The sequence below is a fragment of the Phyllostomus hastatus genome, unplaced genomic scaffold (genome assembly GCF_019186645.2).
Source record: "Phyllostomus hastatus isolate PE091 unplaced genomic scaffold, TTU_PhHast_1.1 phas_scaffold_216, whole genome shotgun sequence".
Taxonomy (NCBI): Eukaryota; Metazoa; Chordata; class Mammalia; order Chiroptera; family Phyllostomidae; genus Phyllostomus; species Phyllostomus hastatus.
In genome coordinates this window covers 5,439,128-5,458,443 of record NW_025334018.1, presented here as the reverse complement: position 1 = coordinate 5,458,443, position 19,316 = coordinate 5,439,128, and the positions used below count along the sequence as shown (strand labels likewise).

At 41.1% G+C, this 19,316-nt stretch overlaps 1 protein-coding gene across 1 annotated transcript; it reads left to right on the top strand.

The window, feature by feature from the left end:
• Positions 1 to 2,606: 2,606 nt before the first annotated feature.
• Positions 2,607 to 18,664, top strand: TDRKH (tudor and KH domain containing). The gene is made up of 14 exons (XM_045816808.1): positions 2,607 to 2,665; positions 10,864 to 11,012; positions 11,782 to 11,888; positions 12,505 to 12,694; positions 13,403 to 13,542; positions 13,655 to 13,976; positions 14,829 to 14,989; positions 15,382 to 15,554; positions 15,994 to 16,058; positions 16,328 to 16,479; positions 16,710 to 16,811; positions 17,057 to 17,153; positions 17,325 to 17,414; positions 17,603 to 18,664. The coding sequence occupies exons 2-13, from the start codon at positions 10,889 to 10,891 to the stop codon at positions 17,375 to 17,377; spliced, it is 1,686 nt and encodes a 561-aa protein (XP_045672764.1). The 5' UTR covers positions 2,607 to 2,665; positions 10,864 to 10,888; the 3' UTR covers positions 17,378 to 17,414; positions 17,603 to 18,664.
• Positions 18,665 to 19,316: the final 652 nt, after the last annotated feature.

Here is a 19,316-nt window from a genome sequence, read left to right as displayed (position 1 = left end):
GAACCTCAGTTCTTGAACTTAATTCATTCCACAAAACTGTTCAAGAAGCTATTTGTTCAAAAACCGAATCTCCTTTGTTGCCTGAAAGACACGTGACTGATTATACAGGTATCATCATGAAAGGGTTTTCGGGTAGAGAATCGATACTTTTTTTTGTGAACAACTTGGTCAAGAACAGAATTAGTGGACAACCAAATTGTTCAAGAACTCAGATGTTGGAGAACCAAGGTTTGACTGTATTAGAATATGAATGAAGAGATCAGCGAAGATGAAAAACTCCAAGACAGACCAAAATACATATGGCTGTTTGAGTTTTATAAAGGTAGCATTCAAAAGCAAGGGAGGAAGTATGGGTTATTCAATAAGCAGGGTCAAGTAAAACAAACGAAATAAAGTTAGATTTTTTTTCTCCCACCAAAATAAATTCCAGGTGAATTCAATATTAAGATATATAAAAAGACACTATGAAAGTATTTATGAAAAAATAGAATAATTTAAAAATAATCTTAGGTAATAGGAAGCTTTTCTAAATATGATATGAAACCCAGAAGTTATCAAAGAAAATGATGAGAAATTCAACTACATAAAAATAAAAATATTTGCATAGCAAAAAGTCACTGTAAACAAAGTAAAAACACATAGAACAAACTGGGAAAAGAAAAATATATAACTTACACAAAGATAAAATATTAACATATGAACAAATTATATGAACAGAATTTACAGAAAAATAAAACACAATAGCCACTTAAACATATTAAAAGATGCTCAACCTTATAATAAGAGAAATTAAAATTATAGTGAAATACCATTTATACTATCAGACAGTCAAAAATCAAAAGTTTGATAACACAATGTGTAAGCATGTTGATGGGAGAGAAAATTAGTAAAAATTCCATGGAAGGCAATTTGGCCATACCATCTATACTTACCAAAATCCTTTAACACACTGCTGGTGGATTGAAATGAGAAACATCTTCATGGGAGGAGAGAATTTGCAAAATCCATATATCCAGATTAAAAAACAAAACAAAACACCACACATAATGCTCTGACCTAGCATTTACAGTTCTAAATATTTATTATACGGATATGCAAAAGCCAAATGAAATATACTTGGGTATCAATATAATGTAACATGTGGTTAAATATATCAGTATATCCCTCAGGCTTCCTATGAAACTTACTATAAGGCAGAGATATCTGTACTGCTGTGGAAAGACATCTAAACTATATAAAAAGGAAACTGTAAAATAGTTTATTATCGACTAGGTAAAAACATATATGTATATTTACTATAGAATATCTTGGGAAAAGTCACAAAAATTTGATAATATTGGGAGCTTCCGAGGGAAATAAGACATTCACTGTAATAACCTTCTTCCTTTTGAATTTTGTAGAATGTGCATGTGTTACTTCTTCAAAACATATATATTTTAAATCAATACAAAACGAAAAACTGACTACCTCTCTCTGCCTAGCTGACTAAAGATACAATCTTGCGTTCATTCAACGTTCACTGAGTATCACGCGCCAAAAATTGTGATAGAAGCTGGTAAGAGCGCCCCACCCCTGGTCCCACGCTGAGCCCTCAGTGCTGGGCGGGGCAAGGGGCCTGGGAAAGGCAGCGGGCCCGCTTGCTCGCGGTGCTACCCGCTGCGCAGAGGCCGAGACCTGGCCCAACCGTCCCTAACGTTCCAGGACAAACGGCGGCTGCGATGCACTCTTCCAAAGCAAACCGCCACTTTCAGAAGACCACCCGCTTTCTCGTCCCCCACAGAAACAGACCCCTGCGCCTGTCGCCGGACCCGTTTCCCTCAATCCCCAGGGAAGGGCAGGCCCGCAGCTCCCTTACCACTCAGAACTCGGGTCCTTCATCTTTCCTGTGGTCACCGCCCTCATCATGTTCCTTCACAGAGGGCCCTTGGCTCTCTGCTGCGCAACAACTTCCCTTTGACATTCTCTTCATCTCTAAGAAGCTTATTTTTATGTACAAACCCCCGCACCCCGCCCCCCAAAAAAGTTTTCATGTCACCTGATCCCCTGTCGTGGTATGGGGACCGATCGAGGCAAAAGATAGCAGAGCAAACAAGTAACGGAGCACGGCCCATCATACTTTTTTCCCAACGGTCACTGGGTTGTGGGGTGACACTGGCTTTGTACAAATTTTGACACTCGTGAGTGGTTCAAGCCCCTATCTCGCACCTTGATCCCAGCCACCGCAGTGCAGGTTTTTCACCCAAGGCTTAAGAGATGGAAGCCTCTACGGTAATTAGCCCGGAGGCGGGCAGGGAGTACTCCGTGAAATCTCGAATTGGCTGTTTAATTCTCAGCAGGTGCACTCTGCAATTAACACTGTCTGCTCTTCCCTGGGCCCCATTGGCTGTTACGGTGGACCGGCCTAGAATTCCATCCGGGTAATTGGGTATCTGCACTCGGCCGCCCGTCGCTCAGGGGCAGCCCGCTGAGGGATTGGTTGTGGCTGGGAAATACTATTGGTGCAGCTGCGAGCCGGACGTTGATTGGTGCGGGAGGGCTGCGGAGGTGGGGAAGAGGCGGCTGAAGCGAAGTCGGCGGGGCTGCGAGCCAGCGTGCGAGTGGGAGGAGGCGACGGCAGCTGGGCTGAGGTGCGAGGAGGAGCGCGCGACGGCCGACTCGAAGAGCGGTAAGGGCGGGTAGCGGGAGCGGAGGTTGGGGTTGTGGAACAGCCCGGTTGGGGGCGTCCTGGCGCAGAGGAGCCGAAAATGTGTGTGGGGCTGAGGAAGGGAGGTCTCCCAGGGCCCTGGGCGAGGGGCGGCCGTGCGAGCCCCGGGTGGTGAGGCGCTGCTGCGGACAACTTTATCTTCACTAATCGGATCCAGAGAAGATGCTCTGGGCCCAGGGGTGAGCCACAGCGACCCGGTACGAGAGGGTTTGCCAGTTCGGACTCTTCCATGGATTGGGCCTGTTTGAGAACCGCCGTCATTTTATCAGCTTGCTTTTTATTTTGCCCATCTTTTTCTTGGATTATCTCAAATAGAATGACTGTAGTCAGAATAATAAATGGGAGTGGGGGGTGGAGTATTTGTTTCACCAGTTTCCCTCCTGACTCCTTAATGCAGATGTCATCGTGGGTTTTGGCAGAAGACTCCCGTGCCAAAGTTACATTTTTATAGGCTCTTTTCTCAGCTTGAGAGAAATGGACTGAGGCTTTTTCACTCACTGATTCAACAATAAATGTAGCGAGGATGAGGACGTTGAATGAGGTACTTCAACAAGCCTATTGACACGTTTTAGGTACTTTGTGGGTTCTGGTTATTAGGAGATATACTGGAATGAGAGTACTGGAACTCACATTATGATTTGACTTTAACTATGTTTCTGAAATGATAATATGGAAGTAAGCCTTATCATATCAGATCGTTGTTCACGGCTGTTTAATACAAATGTCAGGAAACGTTTTGAAGTTTCTGCCTATACTAAAAACCATCATCTAGCTACAGTTCTCACCTTGAAATGAACCACATGTCTCCTCTTTAACCCAGCTTCCCCTAGGAGCTATGGTCTTAAATTCTGACCTGCTCTTCGCATTCAGTATTATACAATTATTCCCATTTCCATCATATTTTTTCCCATTTTTGTTTCTTTTTCCTGAAAAGAAACAACATTGTGAAAGAATATGTCAGTTGTAAGAAAAGGAAAACTACTTGATCAATCAAATAGATATTATGTAAGGCATCAGCTGATTAACAAAAACTTCACTTGTAATATCTGAAGAAGAGTTAGTAAAATTTAGCTTTTGGTTCAAATAGAAGTCACCCAATAAGTGTATTCTTGTCACAGGTATTCATCTTTCTAACACCCCCCCCACCACCAAATCATCAATATTCTCTGTCTCAAATGCCACCATCTACTAGGTGCTCAAATTGGAAACTTGGTAGCCAGCTTCTTGGCTCAACCTGTAACGTTTCCATAATCAATTGCTAGGTCTTATGTAGTCTACCTATTAAAACTTGCTAATCGATCTACTTTTCTCCACCTTTATCACTGACACCTGGACTGGCTCCTGAATTAGTCTCCCTACCCTCACGGAGGCTGTCTTGAATTCCTTTCCACTACAGACACAGCCCTTAATCAAAACTTTCAAGCAATGCGTGTTTTCTGGAGTAGTATTTGGAGTACTATGGAAGCCCGGAACAATGAGACCTAATGTAGTATAAGGGTCAGGACTGACGATTTGGTTGCAAAGCCAGAGGAATATCAGTTATCATTTTGCCTTGATCCTGAGAGTTTCTGAACTGGGAAAAAACAATACTGTTAGTTCTGTGAGTCTCCTCAAAGAGGTACCATTGGTGACGGGTCTTCAAACCACATTGTACACCACATTGTGTGGAAATCACTAATTACCTGTGTATCCTTAGGGAAATTTCTTTGTCTCCCTGGGCTTCAGTTTCCCCAGTTGTACCATTATTAGTAGAATCAGATTATCTCTGTGGTCTCTTTCCGTTCTGAAATTCTGTAGTTTCTTTGTCCCATAAACATGAATTATGGCCAGAAAGGTGATATTAAAGGCAGACAACACTAGAGTCTGGATGAGTTACTGCTCTTGTTTGCAAGGCTAGACTTCTTTCAGTTTCCCTAAACTTTTGATGCCTACAGACTATTGTCTGTCATGATAGGACTTTCTTTGCTTGATAGAAAGCTTAATAAAGGCAGCTACCAAGTCTCTCTGAGCTGTTATATCTCCAGGGCCAAGCACACAGTGAATACTGTATATTTATTGGTTTGAATGCACAAGATAAATAATTTGTATTTTAATGGGGTGGTTTTCACCTGTGTATCATCTAGGGAATAAACCTTTTTAAGTTCTAGTTCCTCCCAGCTGTTGCATTAACCAATAATTGTTCTACTAATCAAAATTTTATAGCCTTTGCATTACATATAATTAGTTGTTTTGGTGTTGACCTTTCCTACTAGGCTGAGTATTTCAGGATAGGAGTTCTTGTGTCCTCAGCATCTCCAGCCCACAACAGAGAGCTAACACTGTTTAACTGGAGCATGTTAATAGTGAAGACAAGCTTTGCACTTTAGGGACCACATGAGAAAATATATGAAATAACCAATATGAAAGATAAAAGAACTGAACTCTTTTCTAGAGACCCAGAATAAGCCATCTCTTAATATAGAAAACTGGCAGTTCTTGTGACTCAAGAGTTATTTAAGCAAAAAGGGGCTTTACAAAACTGAGCTTGTTTCCTTTCATTTGGTATTGGGTTGGCCACAAAGTTTGTTTAGTTTTTCTCTGTATGATGGCTCTAGTAGTGCTTAGTTGTTTTTATCTTCATTCGAAACAATTTTGTTAGATTGTATTGTGACAGCTCTCATATCAGTGGGCATTTAAAAAAACTAATCAAAATTGGTGAATATTTGTGCAGCCATTTAAATATTGAAGATAGAAGGAAAATGCAACATTTTCCATGTATTATGCTTTATTATTTCAAGAAATGTAAAAATGCAACTGAAATGCAAAAAAGGGTTTATGCACTGTATGGAGAAGCTGCTGTGACTGATTGAACGTGTCAAAAGTGGATTCAGAAGTTTCTTGGTACTCTTGACATTTTGGCCAAATAATTCTTTGCTGTTGGGCTGTCTTATGCATTGGAAGAGGTTTAGCAGCACCCCTGGCCTCTAAGCACTAGAAGGCTATAGTGGGAGATAGCCAACATACTTCAAATATCCAAGTTAATAAAGTTGTTGTGAAAATGAAAAATGTGCCTCTTATTTTATGGAAAAAAAACATAGACTTTTTGGCCAGCCCCATATATAAAAAGATGTTTACATAATACCACCCAAACTTTCACAGAAAGTGTTGAAAGGTTTTATTTGCAGCTTAGTTGGGGGAGGGGAGGAGAGAGAGTACAGTAACTGATTTTTATCCAGTTAGGGTAGGGAAGGAACCTCATATCTCAAACAAACAACCCTACATTAAAACTCAACCTTTTTCTTCCTACCCACTAAAAGGTGGCTGGGAGAGGTGGGTAGAGCAGCCACATTTTCTCCAGTAGGTTTATGTTCAGTCTCTAACAGTGATGTATATTGTATCAACTTGTTGAGTAACTAATTGCCTAGAATAACAAGACACTTGAAAAGAGTCCCTCACCAAGGTGATAAAATGAGGTTTTGTTTTTATCTTTAGGCCATGAGTTGGGCAAGAGAGTGGATTAAATTTGTTTAAAACTATTGACTAGAAAAAATAGGTTTGGGAAACTTCTGGTAGTTCTCTGATGTCCTTTATTCATTTCTGCTGGTCAGTAAAGCTCTCTGAGGCCAGATGCAAAACTGGGTCCTCTGACTGACAGTAGTAAGAAATTCACCTGTAGTTCCTTATGTAAGTTTTATGTGTTCCTCAGAATGAGATTTTTGTGCTTGGTCATTTCCTTTTTCTCATCATTCTTCCTGGGAGACTTTCAGGAAAAGCACATATAGAACCAAAGTTTTATTCTTATGTAGGTCCTTTATTAATAAATATGTTTTTAGGCTTACTAGGATAGTCCTTTTTTTTTCTTGGATATCATAATTATGTGTGTTGAAGTTTTGTACCTAGAGGCACATTGTAGCATCAGTTACATTTTCTAGCTCATTTTAAAGCAAATCTTGTTAAAAGCCACATTGTGTTTTGTTCTACTAGATTGTAATATCTGGAAATAGACACTGTAGGGGGTTTTGTTTGTTTGTTTTACCACCTACAGTGTTTTCTAACAGTATTTATTCATTTTTAATTAAGTGTGTTGACCAAAATAAAAAATAAACATACCAGAACTGTTTCACGGATAGTTAAAAGGAGGGGTGGGGATGCTTCCAGAGTCTCTTTAAAAGGTTGTTACTATGCAAATAACCCAGACTCTGGATAAGAAGTCAGGTGAGCTCTTTAATCATGCATACTCTTCTGCAAGACTGGGATTAATATTTCCTATTTTACAGGATTATATGAAGATTGAACAAAGTAATGTATGTGAAATGCCTGGTAGCATAGTATCTACTTAATACATATGTCTTTTCATCTTTGTGTCCTTAAGTGCCACAGTAGCATCTAGCACATCTGCTTAATAAATGTGGCTGAACTGCATTGGTGAAGCCAGTGGTTTAGAGACAACATACAAACCATTGAGCTAAGAAGAAACTCCCCTGACATTAGCTAAGGGAAACCGCAGAGACTGCAAAAGAAGTGGTAGCAGCAGAGCTGAGACCTAAAGAAGGAATAGGATTTTGCCAGGGGTTCCAGGTGGGCTGAGGAGTAAGACTAGAAAGACAGAAGTGATACCTGTTAGAGCAAGGATACATAAGATAGCACATCATATTCCTCTAGTGGAGATGGGTTTAGACTATAATGGTAGGCAGAGATCCAATTACTAAGAACTTTTATGCCACTAATGAGTTTACATGCAGGCAACAAAGTTGCTAAGAAGAGGAAGTTTTCATTCAACAAATGATTTTTAAAAATTTTATTTGTTGATTGATTTGAAAGAGAGAGAGACATCAACATCAATTTGTCATTCCACTTATTTATGCACTCATTGGTTGATCCTTGCATGTGCCCTGAACAGGGATTGGACCCCCAACCTTGGTGTATTGGATGACACTCAAACCAACTGAGCTACCTGGTCAGGGCTCAACAAATGGTCATTGAGTGACTACTGATTGCTAAGCACTAAGGAAGGAAAAAACACATTCCTGCTCTTGTGGAGTTTACGTTCTAATGGGGAGATAACCAAAATGAAGACCTTGTAGGTCATTATAATGACTTTGGCTTCTAATCATAGGGACATGGGAAGCTACTGGAAGGTTTTGAGCAGGTGAATGATGTTATTTGATATTCATTTTTTGGTGTTGTATTGAAAATAAACTGAATGGGAGACTCCTGATCAAGCTGGCAGTATAGCTAAACACAAACAACCACATCACAATTACAACTAAAATATAGAACAACCATCACTCAGAACTGTCAGAAATCGAGTTGAATGGAAATCTGGCAACTACTAAATTAAAGAAACCACATCCATCCAGACTGGTGGGAGGGACAGAGATGTGGTGTGGTGGATAAAAATTCACAAGGGATATCTCAGGAGCAAGGGGTCCCAACCCACACCAGGCACCCCAGCCCAGGGTTCCAGTACCAGGAAGCTAAGTCCCCATAACTTCTGGTTGCAAAAACCAGTGGGAATTGAGTCAGTGGAAGAAAGTTCTGGAGTCCCAAGCAGTTCCCCTTAAAATTGCTATTTTAATGTTCATGGTTTTGGTCTTTTTCTTTTTCTTAAGTAAGTCCCTTTAACATTTCATATAATAGTGGCTTGGTGATGATGAACTCCTTTATCTTTACCTTGTCTAGGAAGTACTTTATCTGCCCTTCAATTCTAAGTGATAGCTTTTCTGGGTAGAGCAGTCTTGGTTGTAGGTTCTTGCTTTTCATGACTTGGACTACTTCTTGCCAGTTCCTTCTAGCCTGCAAAGTTTCTTTTGGGAAATCAGCTGACAGTCTCATGGCAACTCCCCTGTAGGTAACTAACTACTTTTCTCTTGCTGCTTTAAAGATTGTCTATCTTTAAGCTTTGGCATTTTAATTATGATGTGTCTTGGAGTGGGCTTCTTTGGATCCATCTTGTTTGGGACTCTCTTTTCTTCCTGGACTTGCATGTCTATTTCCTTCACCAAATTAGGGAAGTTTTCTTTCATTTTATCAAATGAGTTTTCAATTTCTTGCTGTTCTTCGTCTCCTGGCACCCCATTGATGAGAATGTTGAAATGTTTGAAGTTGTCCCAGAGTAATGTTTGCTTACATTATCCTCATTTTGGGGGATAATTTTTCCCTAGTGCTGTTCTGATTGAGTATCTTTTTTCTTCCTTATATTCCAAACCATTAATTTGACTCTTGGCTTTATCACTCCACTGTTGGTTCCCGTAAATTTTTCTTTACTTCACTTAGTGTAACCTTCATTTCTGCATGGGTCTTTTTTATGTTGTTGAAGTAGCCAGTGAGTTCCTTGAGCATCCTTATAGCCAATGTTTTGAAGTCTGCATCTGATAGATTGTTTATCTCCATTTTGTTTAGCTCTTTTCTGGAATTTTGTTCTTTTCTTTCATCTGGGCCATATTTCTTTGTCTCCTCTTTTTGGCAGCCTCCCTGTGTTTGTTTCTGTGTATTAGGTAGAGCTGCTTTGACTCCCTATCATAGTAGTATGACCTACTGTTGAAAAGCACACTGGTAAGTTGAGTGGGGCGGAGCTTTGGGTAATTGCCAGGGTGGGGCAACCCATGTGGCAATACTGAGGCTCTGTGCAGGGGAGGGCTCAGAGTGGAGACAATGCCCCTGCCTGGCCACTAGCATTTTGTTTGGGAGGAAGCTGTCTCCCGGCACTAGCCCTGATGCCAGACATTTCCATTTCTCCCCTTATGATGCTGGTGCTCATCCAGCTGTTGCCCTAGTGCTGAACCCCAGAGGAAGTGAGTCTGCTGAAGTCCTAAGTTTGTTACATGCCCTTTGGGAAGAGACTCCTGAGAATCCCACAGTTTCTTCCACTGTCCCAACCCCCACTGGATTTTACAGCCAGAGTCACGGGGACTTATCTTCCTGGTGCTGGAACCCTGGGCTGAGTGGTCTGGTGTGGGGCTGGGATCCCTTGTTCCTGAGGTATCCCTCCCAATTTTTATCCACTACATGTTGTTGAGGGACTGCCCATCCCACATCTCTCCATGCCTCTCAGCACATGTCTGCGCCTCTATGTCTCCACTCCTCCTACCCATCTAGATGACTATGGCTTAATTCCTTGATTGTCAGACTTCCTTCCATACAGCTCAATTTTCTGACGATTCTGGGTAATATTTTTTTTGTAGCCTAGTTGTATTTTTCCTGTGGTTGTGTGAGGAGGTGAGCCATGTTTTACCTAATGACTCCATCTTGATAGAAGTGACCCTATGACTTCTTAATGGCCATTGTAAGAAGGCCAGTAAGAAGACCATTACAATGGTCTAAATGAGATTTGATAAGCTTCTGAATTAGTCCAAGTGCAGTGTTTTGGTATCATTAGCAGGTAAGTAATAATTGAAGCTGTAGGTGTATATGAAATCACCCAAAGAGAGTAGAACGACAATAGCAATGGATAGAGGCCACAGGAAGACAAGCCCCAGAACTCAGAAAGCCCCTCCAGCATAATAGGAGAAACCTATTTCAAAGAAAAAAAGGAACAAAGGTAAAATTAGATAAGGCTTATACATGCCATCTAGGTTGATTATCTGGGAAGTTGTAGTTTTGGTGGAACAGGGCAGAACCCCCCTTACACTATTCGTTGAGTAGCAAATAGAAATCAGGAGTATAGATAGTAAATAAAGACAGTACTTCCAAGAAGGATAAGTAGAAGTAGCAAAGCCCAAAACTAAGCCTGGAAAGCCATTCCTAGCAGAGACAACAGGTTTAGGAAAGGCCTGAAGGCATATAGAAGGGCTCATATAAGAATTTTAAATAGTTTCATATAAAAATCTAAATAGATATTTCAAAATATTCATTTAATAATTTTTCATTTCTTTGTCTTTGAAAACTGTGATCAATGTGTAGTTTTACTTGGGTGTGGGGGGATGAAGTATGCCTCTATTTAGCTGTATGTGTATGTGCCCCTTAGCTAACTTAAAAAAAAAAAAAAAACAACTCTGAGACCTTTTACATGATATATAGATTTTGAGACTGCTTAAACTCTTAAAATGGAAAAGTAGGCAGTAGTATTCTCTTTAATAATAATAATAATTAATAATAATAGAATGTGTTCCCTTGTCTCTCTGCCAGTCATAAAGGATTTGGATGAAAGTTCCTTATTTTCCCTTATTTGCTTATTTCAGGATGTAAGTCAGAGTACAGCAGAAAATGTCCACTGAACGGACTTCTTGGACAAATTTGTCCACTATTCAGAAAATAGCACTGGGCCTCGGGATCCCAGCAGGTGCAACAGTTGCCTATATCCTATACCGCAGATACAGGGAAAGCAGAGGTATGTGAATCCCATAGCTGCACACATGGAAATGTTCAGACTGTGTTCCAGATTTGCTGAATTGAAATGAAAACTGTCCTTGTCAGACCAGGGATCATTTGTTGGGATGTAATTGGCTTTCTCTGAGGGGTCTTTGATGGGAACTATATAGTTTCTTCTTTTCTATATTCTTAATGTGAAGCTATCATCATTTATATGAAACTATCATTTCTATGAAATGAAGAATTCATTTTATAATTCTATTGATCTGTTCCCTTCAGCAACATTCACACTGCAATGTGTTCTTTTTCTTTTTTACAACATCCATAATATTCTCACCTTTTTTAATATGTCCCTTCTATTTAGTTGTTAGGAGAAGGCTAACTGTGGGGTTTGATTTTCCCCAGAGGCTAAACATAGAGAAGAGGACCTAGAGGAATGATTTATGTACAAACAGGAGAAGCTCTGAGCCTAATGGACTCCTCAGGCAATTTCTAGCCTTTCATTCTTCTCCAAGAGAAATCGTTTGCCTAAAATCCAATACTTGGTTGCAGAGCCAAATGAGTTCCCCACTTTAACATCTGAAACAGTGTCCCAGAGAGAATGCTTATCTTTTGGTCTTTGGGGACCTTTTAATTCCCACTCAGGTGCTATTTCTCCTTGTCATTGTGGTTAAGATCCTCAGTTTATCTTTTAGATCAACATGTCTGTGACAGCTAGATTCAGGGGAGGGCTGGTATTAGTTTTAGGTGTTATCTAAGTTTGATCTGATGAGCCATGATCTGTGCAGAAGAACGTCTGACATTTGTTGGGGAGGATGACATCGAGATAGAAATGCGAGTGCCCCAGGAGGCTGTAAAGCTCATCATTGGCCGTCAAGGAGCCAATATTAAACAGGTAAGTGTGTGAGCCAGCAATCTGCTTTCCTGGAAATTGATTCTACTTTTCCTTCTCTGCCCCTATCCCATAAAACCCACCCACACTATGTATATTTTAAAAAGAAAAAATACAGGAACCTTTTAACTAATATGCTGTTTACCTTCTAGAAATAAGTACTTCTGCTCCCTAGAGAATGGATGACTTAGCTTGAAATGGGGATTTTTAATTGGATGCATCTCAGCTTGGTATAGCTTGAACCATTCTTTTCTACTATGGAATTAACAAATTCTCATTAATTGACATTAAATACTGAATTGCTGCCTGATTCTTCTCACTGTCTTTCATTGTTCAGGTGGGGTGTCAAGAAAGCAAAATACTTGATTCTCTAATCCAAATAATATTAGGAAGAAAGAGGGTTCTAAACACAAAGAGAAACTATTTTAAATTAACTACTATTGGGGGTTGCCTTTGTCACTAATTTCCTTCCATAAGTACCTATGAGGACTGCTTATAACATCCTGGTTTTGCTGATAATTGTGTCCAAATCCATCTACCTCCACAGTTAGGTTTAGGGTGTCCTTAGCTAAAGGGGAGCTCTTCCAGAGCATATTGCTATGTATCCTTTTCTCTGCAGCTGCGGAAACAGACAGGTGCTCGGATTGATGTGGACACGGAGGATGTAGGCGATGAGCGGGTGCTGCTTATCAGTGGTTTTCCTGTTCAGGTGTGCAAAGCCAAAGCAGCAATCCATCAGATCCTGACAGAGAATGCTCCAGTGTCTGAGCAGCTCTCAGTTCCCCAGAGATCTGTGGGCAGAATCATAGGTACCACTGGACAGCTTCCTCTACTGTTTCTTTTTTTTTCTTTACCTTTCCCTTTCTTTCACACCTTCACAGGGGTTTTTCCTGGCCTACTCCCCCTTCACCTTGCTGAGGGGAAAAAAAAAGAACATGGAGACCAGAGTTTTATTTTTTTACAGAACTGTTGGTAAAGCAAAGTCCATTACTTTAAGAAGTTGTATGATCTGAACTTTACAAACAGTTTCCAAAAAGGTTCGGGTAAAGGTACTGACCTCATAATAGATGTTTAAAGGGACTCAGGATGTTCATGTTTTCCCAGATCTTTCAAGATAGTGCTCTAGAGAGGACCTGCCATACTTTCCTCTAGAGCATTCCTTATGCTGCTGTTAGAAGCAGAGAAAAGTCCTGTCCTTGGTCCAATGGTTCACACACCACACCTTGTAAGATCTTTTCTAATGAAGTGGATGTAAAGTATGCTGAGTGGCCAGAAAATGGAAATGATATAAAGAAGTTAACCTAGCTAATGTTAGAGTTTAAATAAAATGGATAGAGCAAGTAATCCAGAATTATTATTCTTATAGTAGGGATTTCAGTAGCTCCTGCTTTTGCATTCTGTTCAGTTTGAAAATGGGAACTGACTTTCTTCTCCTAGTGTATACAAAGTAGTGATTTCTCTAGCAGTTAAGGTTGGCTAGGACAGAAGGACAGGATTTTATGTATTGTTCAATGTAGGGAGAGGTGGCGAGACGATTCGCTCTATCTGCAAGGCCTCTGGAGCCAAAATTACCTGTGACAAAGAATCAGAGGGGACATTACTACTATCAAGACTTATTAAAATCTCAGGAACACAGAAGGAAGTGGCAGCAGCCAAGGCAAGTAGCTGATAGACTTAAATCATATCTAAGAGTGAAAAGAACCCTTTATTCCATCCTGGGTCAAAATATCTGGCCACATAGCCATCATCCCTTCTCTTATTTTCCACAGCATTTGATACTAGAGAAAGTTTCAGAAGATGAAGAACTTCGGAAGAGAATTACTCATTCTGCAGAAACCAGAGTCCCACGCAAGCAGCCAATCAGTGTAAGAAGAGAGGAAGTGAGAGAGTCAGGTGCAGCTGGAGAGCCAGCTCTATGGAAAAACTCTGGTATTAGCAAGGAGCAGGCTTCACCACTGGCAGTTCCTCCCTGCAAAGGAGGTGGTGACATGGTTGCCATGGGGCCAGAAGAAAGTTCCTGGGAGAAACCTAATGGTGACAGCTTTCAGAAGTCTGGAGCCCAGAGCAGTCCAGAGATGTCCATGTTTGAAAGTATGTAACAGAGGGAACCCATAGCTGTATGAAACATAGAAATACTGGCTTAGATAACTCAAAATTTGAAGCAATAAAAAATAATTGCTGTTTTCTTGACTAATAAGTTTCATCACAGATACACCTTTCTATTAATATTTTACTTGGATTAGTACTGAAGGTAATATTTTTCTACAAACAAGCTAATTATGGAAAACAATATGGGACTGTGCTAGTTCACAGGAAACTAGCCTGTGAGTAATGATATCAAATAATTAATTTACATTATATTCTTTCTCCTAACATACTTTTTAAATAGGAAAAAATACTCAGCCCAATTTTTTTTGCTTGTCTTGTTTTTAAAAGTCATCACTATTCAAGAAGAATTAAAAGGCTGCGAGCTTTCTTTTTCATGCCTAGGTATGGAATAGGCAGAGGAAACCAGGGCCCCTGAGAGGTTCACAGACTTGTCCAGAGTCACACAATGAGTCAGTGGAAGAATGAAATCTGGACAAGCCCACATCAGTCCATGTGTCTTTGCTGGTCCATGCTACAGCTAGCATATGGAGATTTACCGTCATTATAGTTGGTGACTGATTTGAATACATGGCAGATGACTAAGAATGTAAACTCTCTTATTACTCAATTACATAGGAAGGTACAGAACATAGCTTAGTACCGTTCTTCAGGATGTTGTTGTGTGATTCATCCAGTTGTTCCTCCAGCCACTTTTAAAATTGTAATAGCCACTTGGTATTTTTACCTCTCACTCCCTGATGCAGTCTCCCCATTCTGACCAGAGACGATTCTGATATCATTACCATATTAGATGGTGATAATTCTGCAGCTTAACTTGCTTATCCCTGTGTTTAGTCCCCAGTCCTGACTTCAGTTTCCATGCTGATGAGTTCCTGGAAGTCTACGTCTCTGCTTCTGAACATCCTAACCACTTCTGGATTCAAATCATTGGCTCTCGAAGCCTGCAATTGGATAAGCTTGTCAATGAGATGACCCAGCACTATGAGAATAGTCTGGTGAGGGAGAGGACTGAATTTGATGAAAAGGGGCTTATCCTTTTCACTGTTGTATATTCTGTTCCTTTCCTGTGGAGCAACAACTCATTCTTTCTTCCTGCTTACATTGCCTGTTTATTTTTTAGCTTACCCCCTTTTAAAAAAAGTTTCTTTTTAATTTTTAGGGAGGGGGGGAGGGAAGGAGAAAGAGAGGGAGAGAACCATCAATGTGTGGTTGCCTCTCATGAGCCCCCTCACTGGGGACCTGGCCAGCAACCCAGGCTTGTGCCCTGACTAGGAATCGAATGGGCAGCCTTTTGGTTTGCAGGCCCACACTCAATCCATTCAGCTACACCAGCTAGGGCTAGCCTACCCCTTTCTAACTACCCTCTCCTGACTCCTTATGTGTGTAGCCTGAAGACTTGACTGTGCATGTAGGAGACATTGTAGCAGCACCTTTATCTACAAATGGTTCCTGGTATCGAGCCCAGGTCCTTGGCACTTTGGAGAATGGGAACCTAGACCTCTACTTTGTTGACTTTGGAGATAATGGAGATTGCCCACTGAGGGACCTCAGGGCACTCAGGTCAGTGTGGAGGCCAGGTGAAATCAGGCTAGAGTGCCAACTTTTTTTTTAAGATAGGAAGGGAGGTAGGAAGAGAGGGCAAGAAACATCATTGTGAGAGAGAAACACCAATTGGTTGCCTTCCGTACATGCCCCAGAGGACTACACCTGCAACCTAGGCTTGTGCCCTGACCAAGAATCAAACTGGTGACCTTTTGGTTCGTGGGACAATGCCCAACCAACTGAACCACACTGGCCAGGGCAGGAGTGCCAGCTATTGACTCAACCCTGGCCACAGGGTATTGAGTTAGCTGTTAGTGCTCATCACCAGGGGGGTTTGGGAGAGCCTATTTATATAGAACAGATTATTTTCTCCCACTGCGTTAGTCAGTGCTGTCTGGAACAGGAATAGAAGGCCCTTCTGGCACTAGGAGTCTAATTTCAATTTCTTTCACTTTAGGAGTGACTTCCTAAGTCTTCCATTTCAAGCAATAGAGTGTAGTCTGGCACGGATCGCCCCCTCAGGTAAATTGGTCACAACACCTATTGACCTTGCCTCCAAATAGAATAACTTTAATACATGGGAGTTCTCACATTCCAAGGCTTTTTGAGTTCAAGGGGCTCAGGTGTTTTTTCCTCACCAGAACTAGGAATCAACAGCCAGAAACTTGCCTAGCTGTCAGACATAGGTGCCTTCTGGAATAGAAAGAGGTCGTTCTAATTCCCTCCAGGGTATAATCCCTCCCCTGTCAGCACTGTCCCCTTCTTAGGCTCTCCCTACAATCTTTTGCCAGGTGAACAATGGGAAGAGGAAGCTTTGGATGAGTTCGACAGGCTTACTCACTGTGCTGACTGGAAGCCTCTGGTGGCCAAGATCTCTAGCTATGTCCAGACTGGTACCTCAACTTGGCCCAAGATCTACTTATATGATACTAGCAATGGGAAGGTAAGATTGAGGTTCAACTCATTGCTTACTGGCTCTTTAGTATACTTATAGCCTCATTTACTTCTTTCCCAGAAACCCTATCTGATATTATTTCTACTTCATAAGATCCTGCTTACCATCCCACCAAAGGAATGTCTTTCAAGTATCAATCCTAGCTCTTCTGCCCTGTTTCCTCAGATATGCCCTTCCTTACAGAGAGAATGTCATTCCCTTTTCATTTTTCTCCTCAGAAACTTGATATTGGATTAGAATTAGTTCGTCAAGGTTATGCAGTTGAGCTTCCTGAAGAAATGGAAGAAAACAGAACTGTCCCAGACGTGTTACATGATGCGGTGAGTAAGCTATTGCAGTCATTGAGGGTGTCTCTTTGGGGCAAATCTCATGCCTTAAGAGACATGAGGACTTACAGTCATGCATGACATTTTGTAGAGTGCTCTTCTGGCTTATCAAAGGAGGCACTGAGTTTATTCAGCAACCAAACTCAACTGCCTAAACCAGATCTTGTGAGCAAAATGACAGAGTGGCCACTTCTTTCCCACCAGCCAACACTTTTTTTTTCTCATTTACATCCTCTCAGGACACAGAAACAGATGTTTCTCTCAGCAGCATGCTCAATGAAACCAAAAAGAGCTCTGGAGAGATAGCAAATACCCTCTCCTGCCTCAGCTTATCAGGTACAAACAGCCTTTCTTCCCTTAGAGCATCTTTGGAAATTACCATTTCTCAGTCTCTCCAGACTAGGGAGCTTGTTAAGGCTTGCCTCTTAAATAAGGTGACTGAGCCTCACTGGCAATGCCTGCTAGATTAGGGCAGTGTCTAACTTTCTCCTCATTTCTGCTGTGTAGAAGCTGCCTCTATGTCTGGTGATGATAACCTTGAAGATGACTACTTAATTTGAAGCCTGCTTCAGCTGCCTCAGCCGTCTGTTTTGCTGTGTGAGTGGAGCTATCATCTCTCTGTAGCAACAGGAAAAGGAATGAGGGTGACAATGGGGGCCTTGCTTTACTCTCTTCTCCATAGCCTATCTAAATAGTACTTCTCTGCAGCTGCTCTCCTATAGCTTAACTTGCTCTCAGACTGAGCCCTTTCAAGCTTTTTTTGTCTTTGTGTTTGTTTTTGACAGGATTTGGTGCCTGGAGAGAGGAGCCTATGATAAAGAGATCTATGCAGTTCTTCCTTTATTACACAATATGGTTTGCTGTGGACCAAATGCATTTTCTCCTTCCATGGGATGACCAGAAAGAGTATGGGGTAGAGGGAGATACTCCACCCCACACCAACCTTCCTTCCAGTGTTTGAATACTGCTGCATTTTGTCCAGGCTGCTCAACATCTGGCTTGTTCCCCTCAGTCCGAATGCACACTTCTGCTAGGCTGTGTCCTTTTTGAGGCTGGGAAGCAGCCAAGGTTTGGTCGTTAGAAGTGATGATTCTGCACACTTCTGACTCACCTTCTCAGGTGACTCTGGTGAAGGGGAGTTTTTGAGTGATGAAAGACTGCAGTTGAGTCAGAAGGCAAAGGCAAAAATCAGCATATTTGTATTAAAAACCCTCAGGAAGTGGGAGAGAGAATGCTGCCTTTTATCCTCAATTGCTGATGCTATTGGAGACAAGTCTTTTGAAAACAGTGTTCCATTTATTTTTCTGTACACTTTGGTTAAAATATAAGCAAGGGGAGAGGCAGCTCAGGAAATATTCTAAATTGCTAGTATAGCATCTATAAAATATATATATATACACACACATATATACACATACCCCCAAAGAGAGAGAATGTATATAGTTGTTTAAAGTGTTTGGGAGATTCTTTGCTGAATAAAGTTCTCAAAAAATTATCTAAAACTAAATACTGGTTGAATCACAAGGTGGAAGCAGGCCTATGGGTATCTTAGGGACCTTTTGTGAAAATTGTGAAGACCTCACACAGAAGGGCCTGTCTGTGAACAAATGCTCCTCCCTTGTATTCTTTCCCTAAAGTTTCCAGGAACAACTTAGGTTTGGGCTGTGTGAATAAGACCCCACCTACAGTTTGGAAGAAAAGGCCTGGATTAGGATTATAGAAACCAGGGTCTACAAATAGATCTCTGGATTTTAGGCAGCCTGTTTCTCTACAGCCTTTCCACTTCTGATGCTATGGTGAGGATCTAGTGAAAACTGTAAAGGTAATTGAAAGTAAATATAAATGTAATATGGGTGGTAAAACAATGACAAATGAACATTTTTTAAAAAGGATCAACAAAGTAAACAGAAAAACTTGAAATTAACATGTAAGAATACCTTTTTTAAAAATCTAGGAATGAGTGATCTAGGTCTGTCCATACACTACACGTCAACTCGATATTCCCATTGTGACAATTTTCAAAATTTATTTTCTCAGAAAAATCTCACAATCCCATGGAGGAGCAGCTCTAATGAGCAGTCTTAGAAAAATCAGTGAAGGGCTGCCACTGACCTTTCAGACCTTGCCTCAGCCCTGGAATTGTTGCCACTCGACAGCAAGGTCATGAGGTCACTTAACCCCGTTTCCTCAGCTCCTTGGCCTTCCTTTACTGTTAAGTAAAGAGTACCCGTAATCTAAAGCATAAGACTTCTTGCTGTGGAAAACGAACACTATCTCATTCCTAGCTACAGTTTGCTACGTATAAAAGTTTGTTCTTTTAATGTGGCTTTTAAGTCTTGTTGGTTAACATCCCATTCTGATAGGTTCCTTCTTCAACACAACCCTGTACTTTTCCTACTGCCAGGAATGCCCTTTTCTATGCTTCCTACCTGAAATCCCCGAGTCAAAGCTGTGGGACCCATGTGCCTTCTCTTTTCTCCACATCCAAAGAGAAGGAAT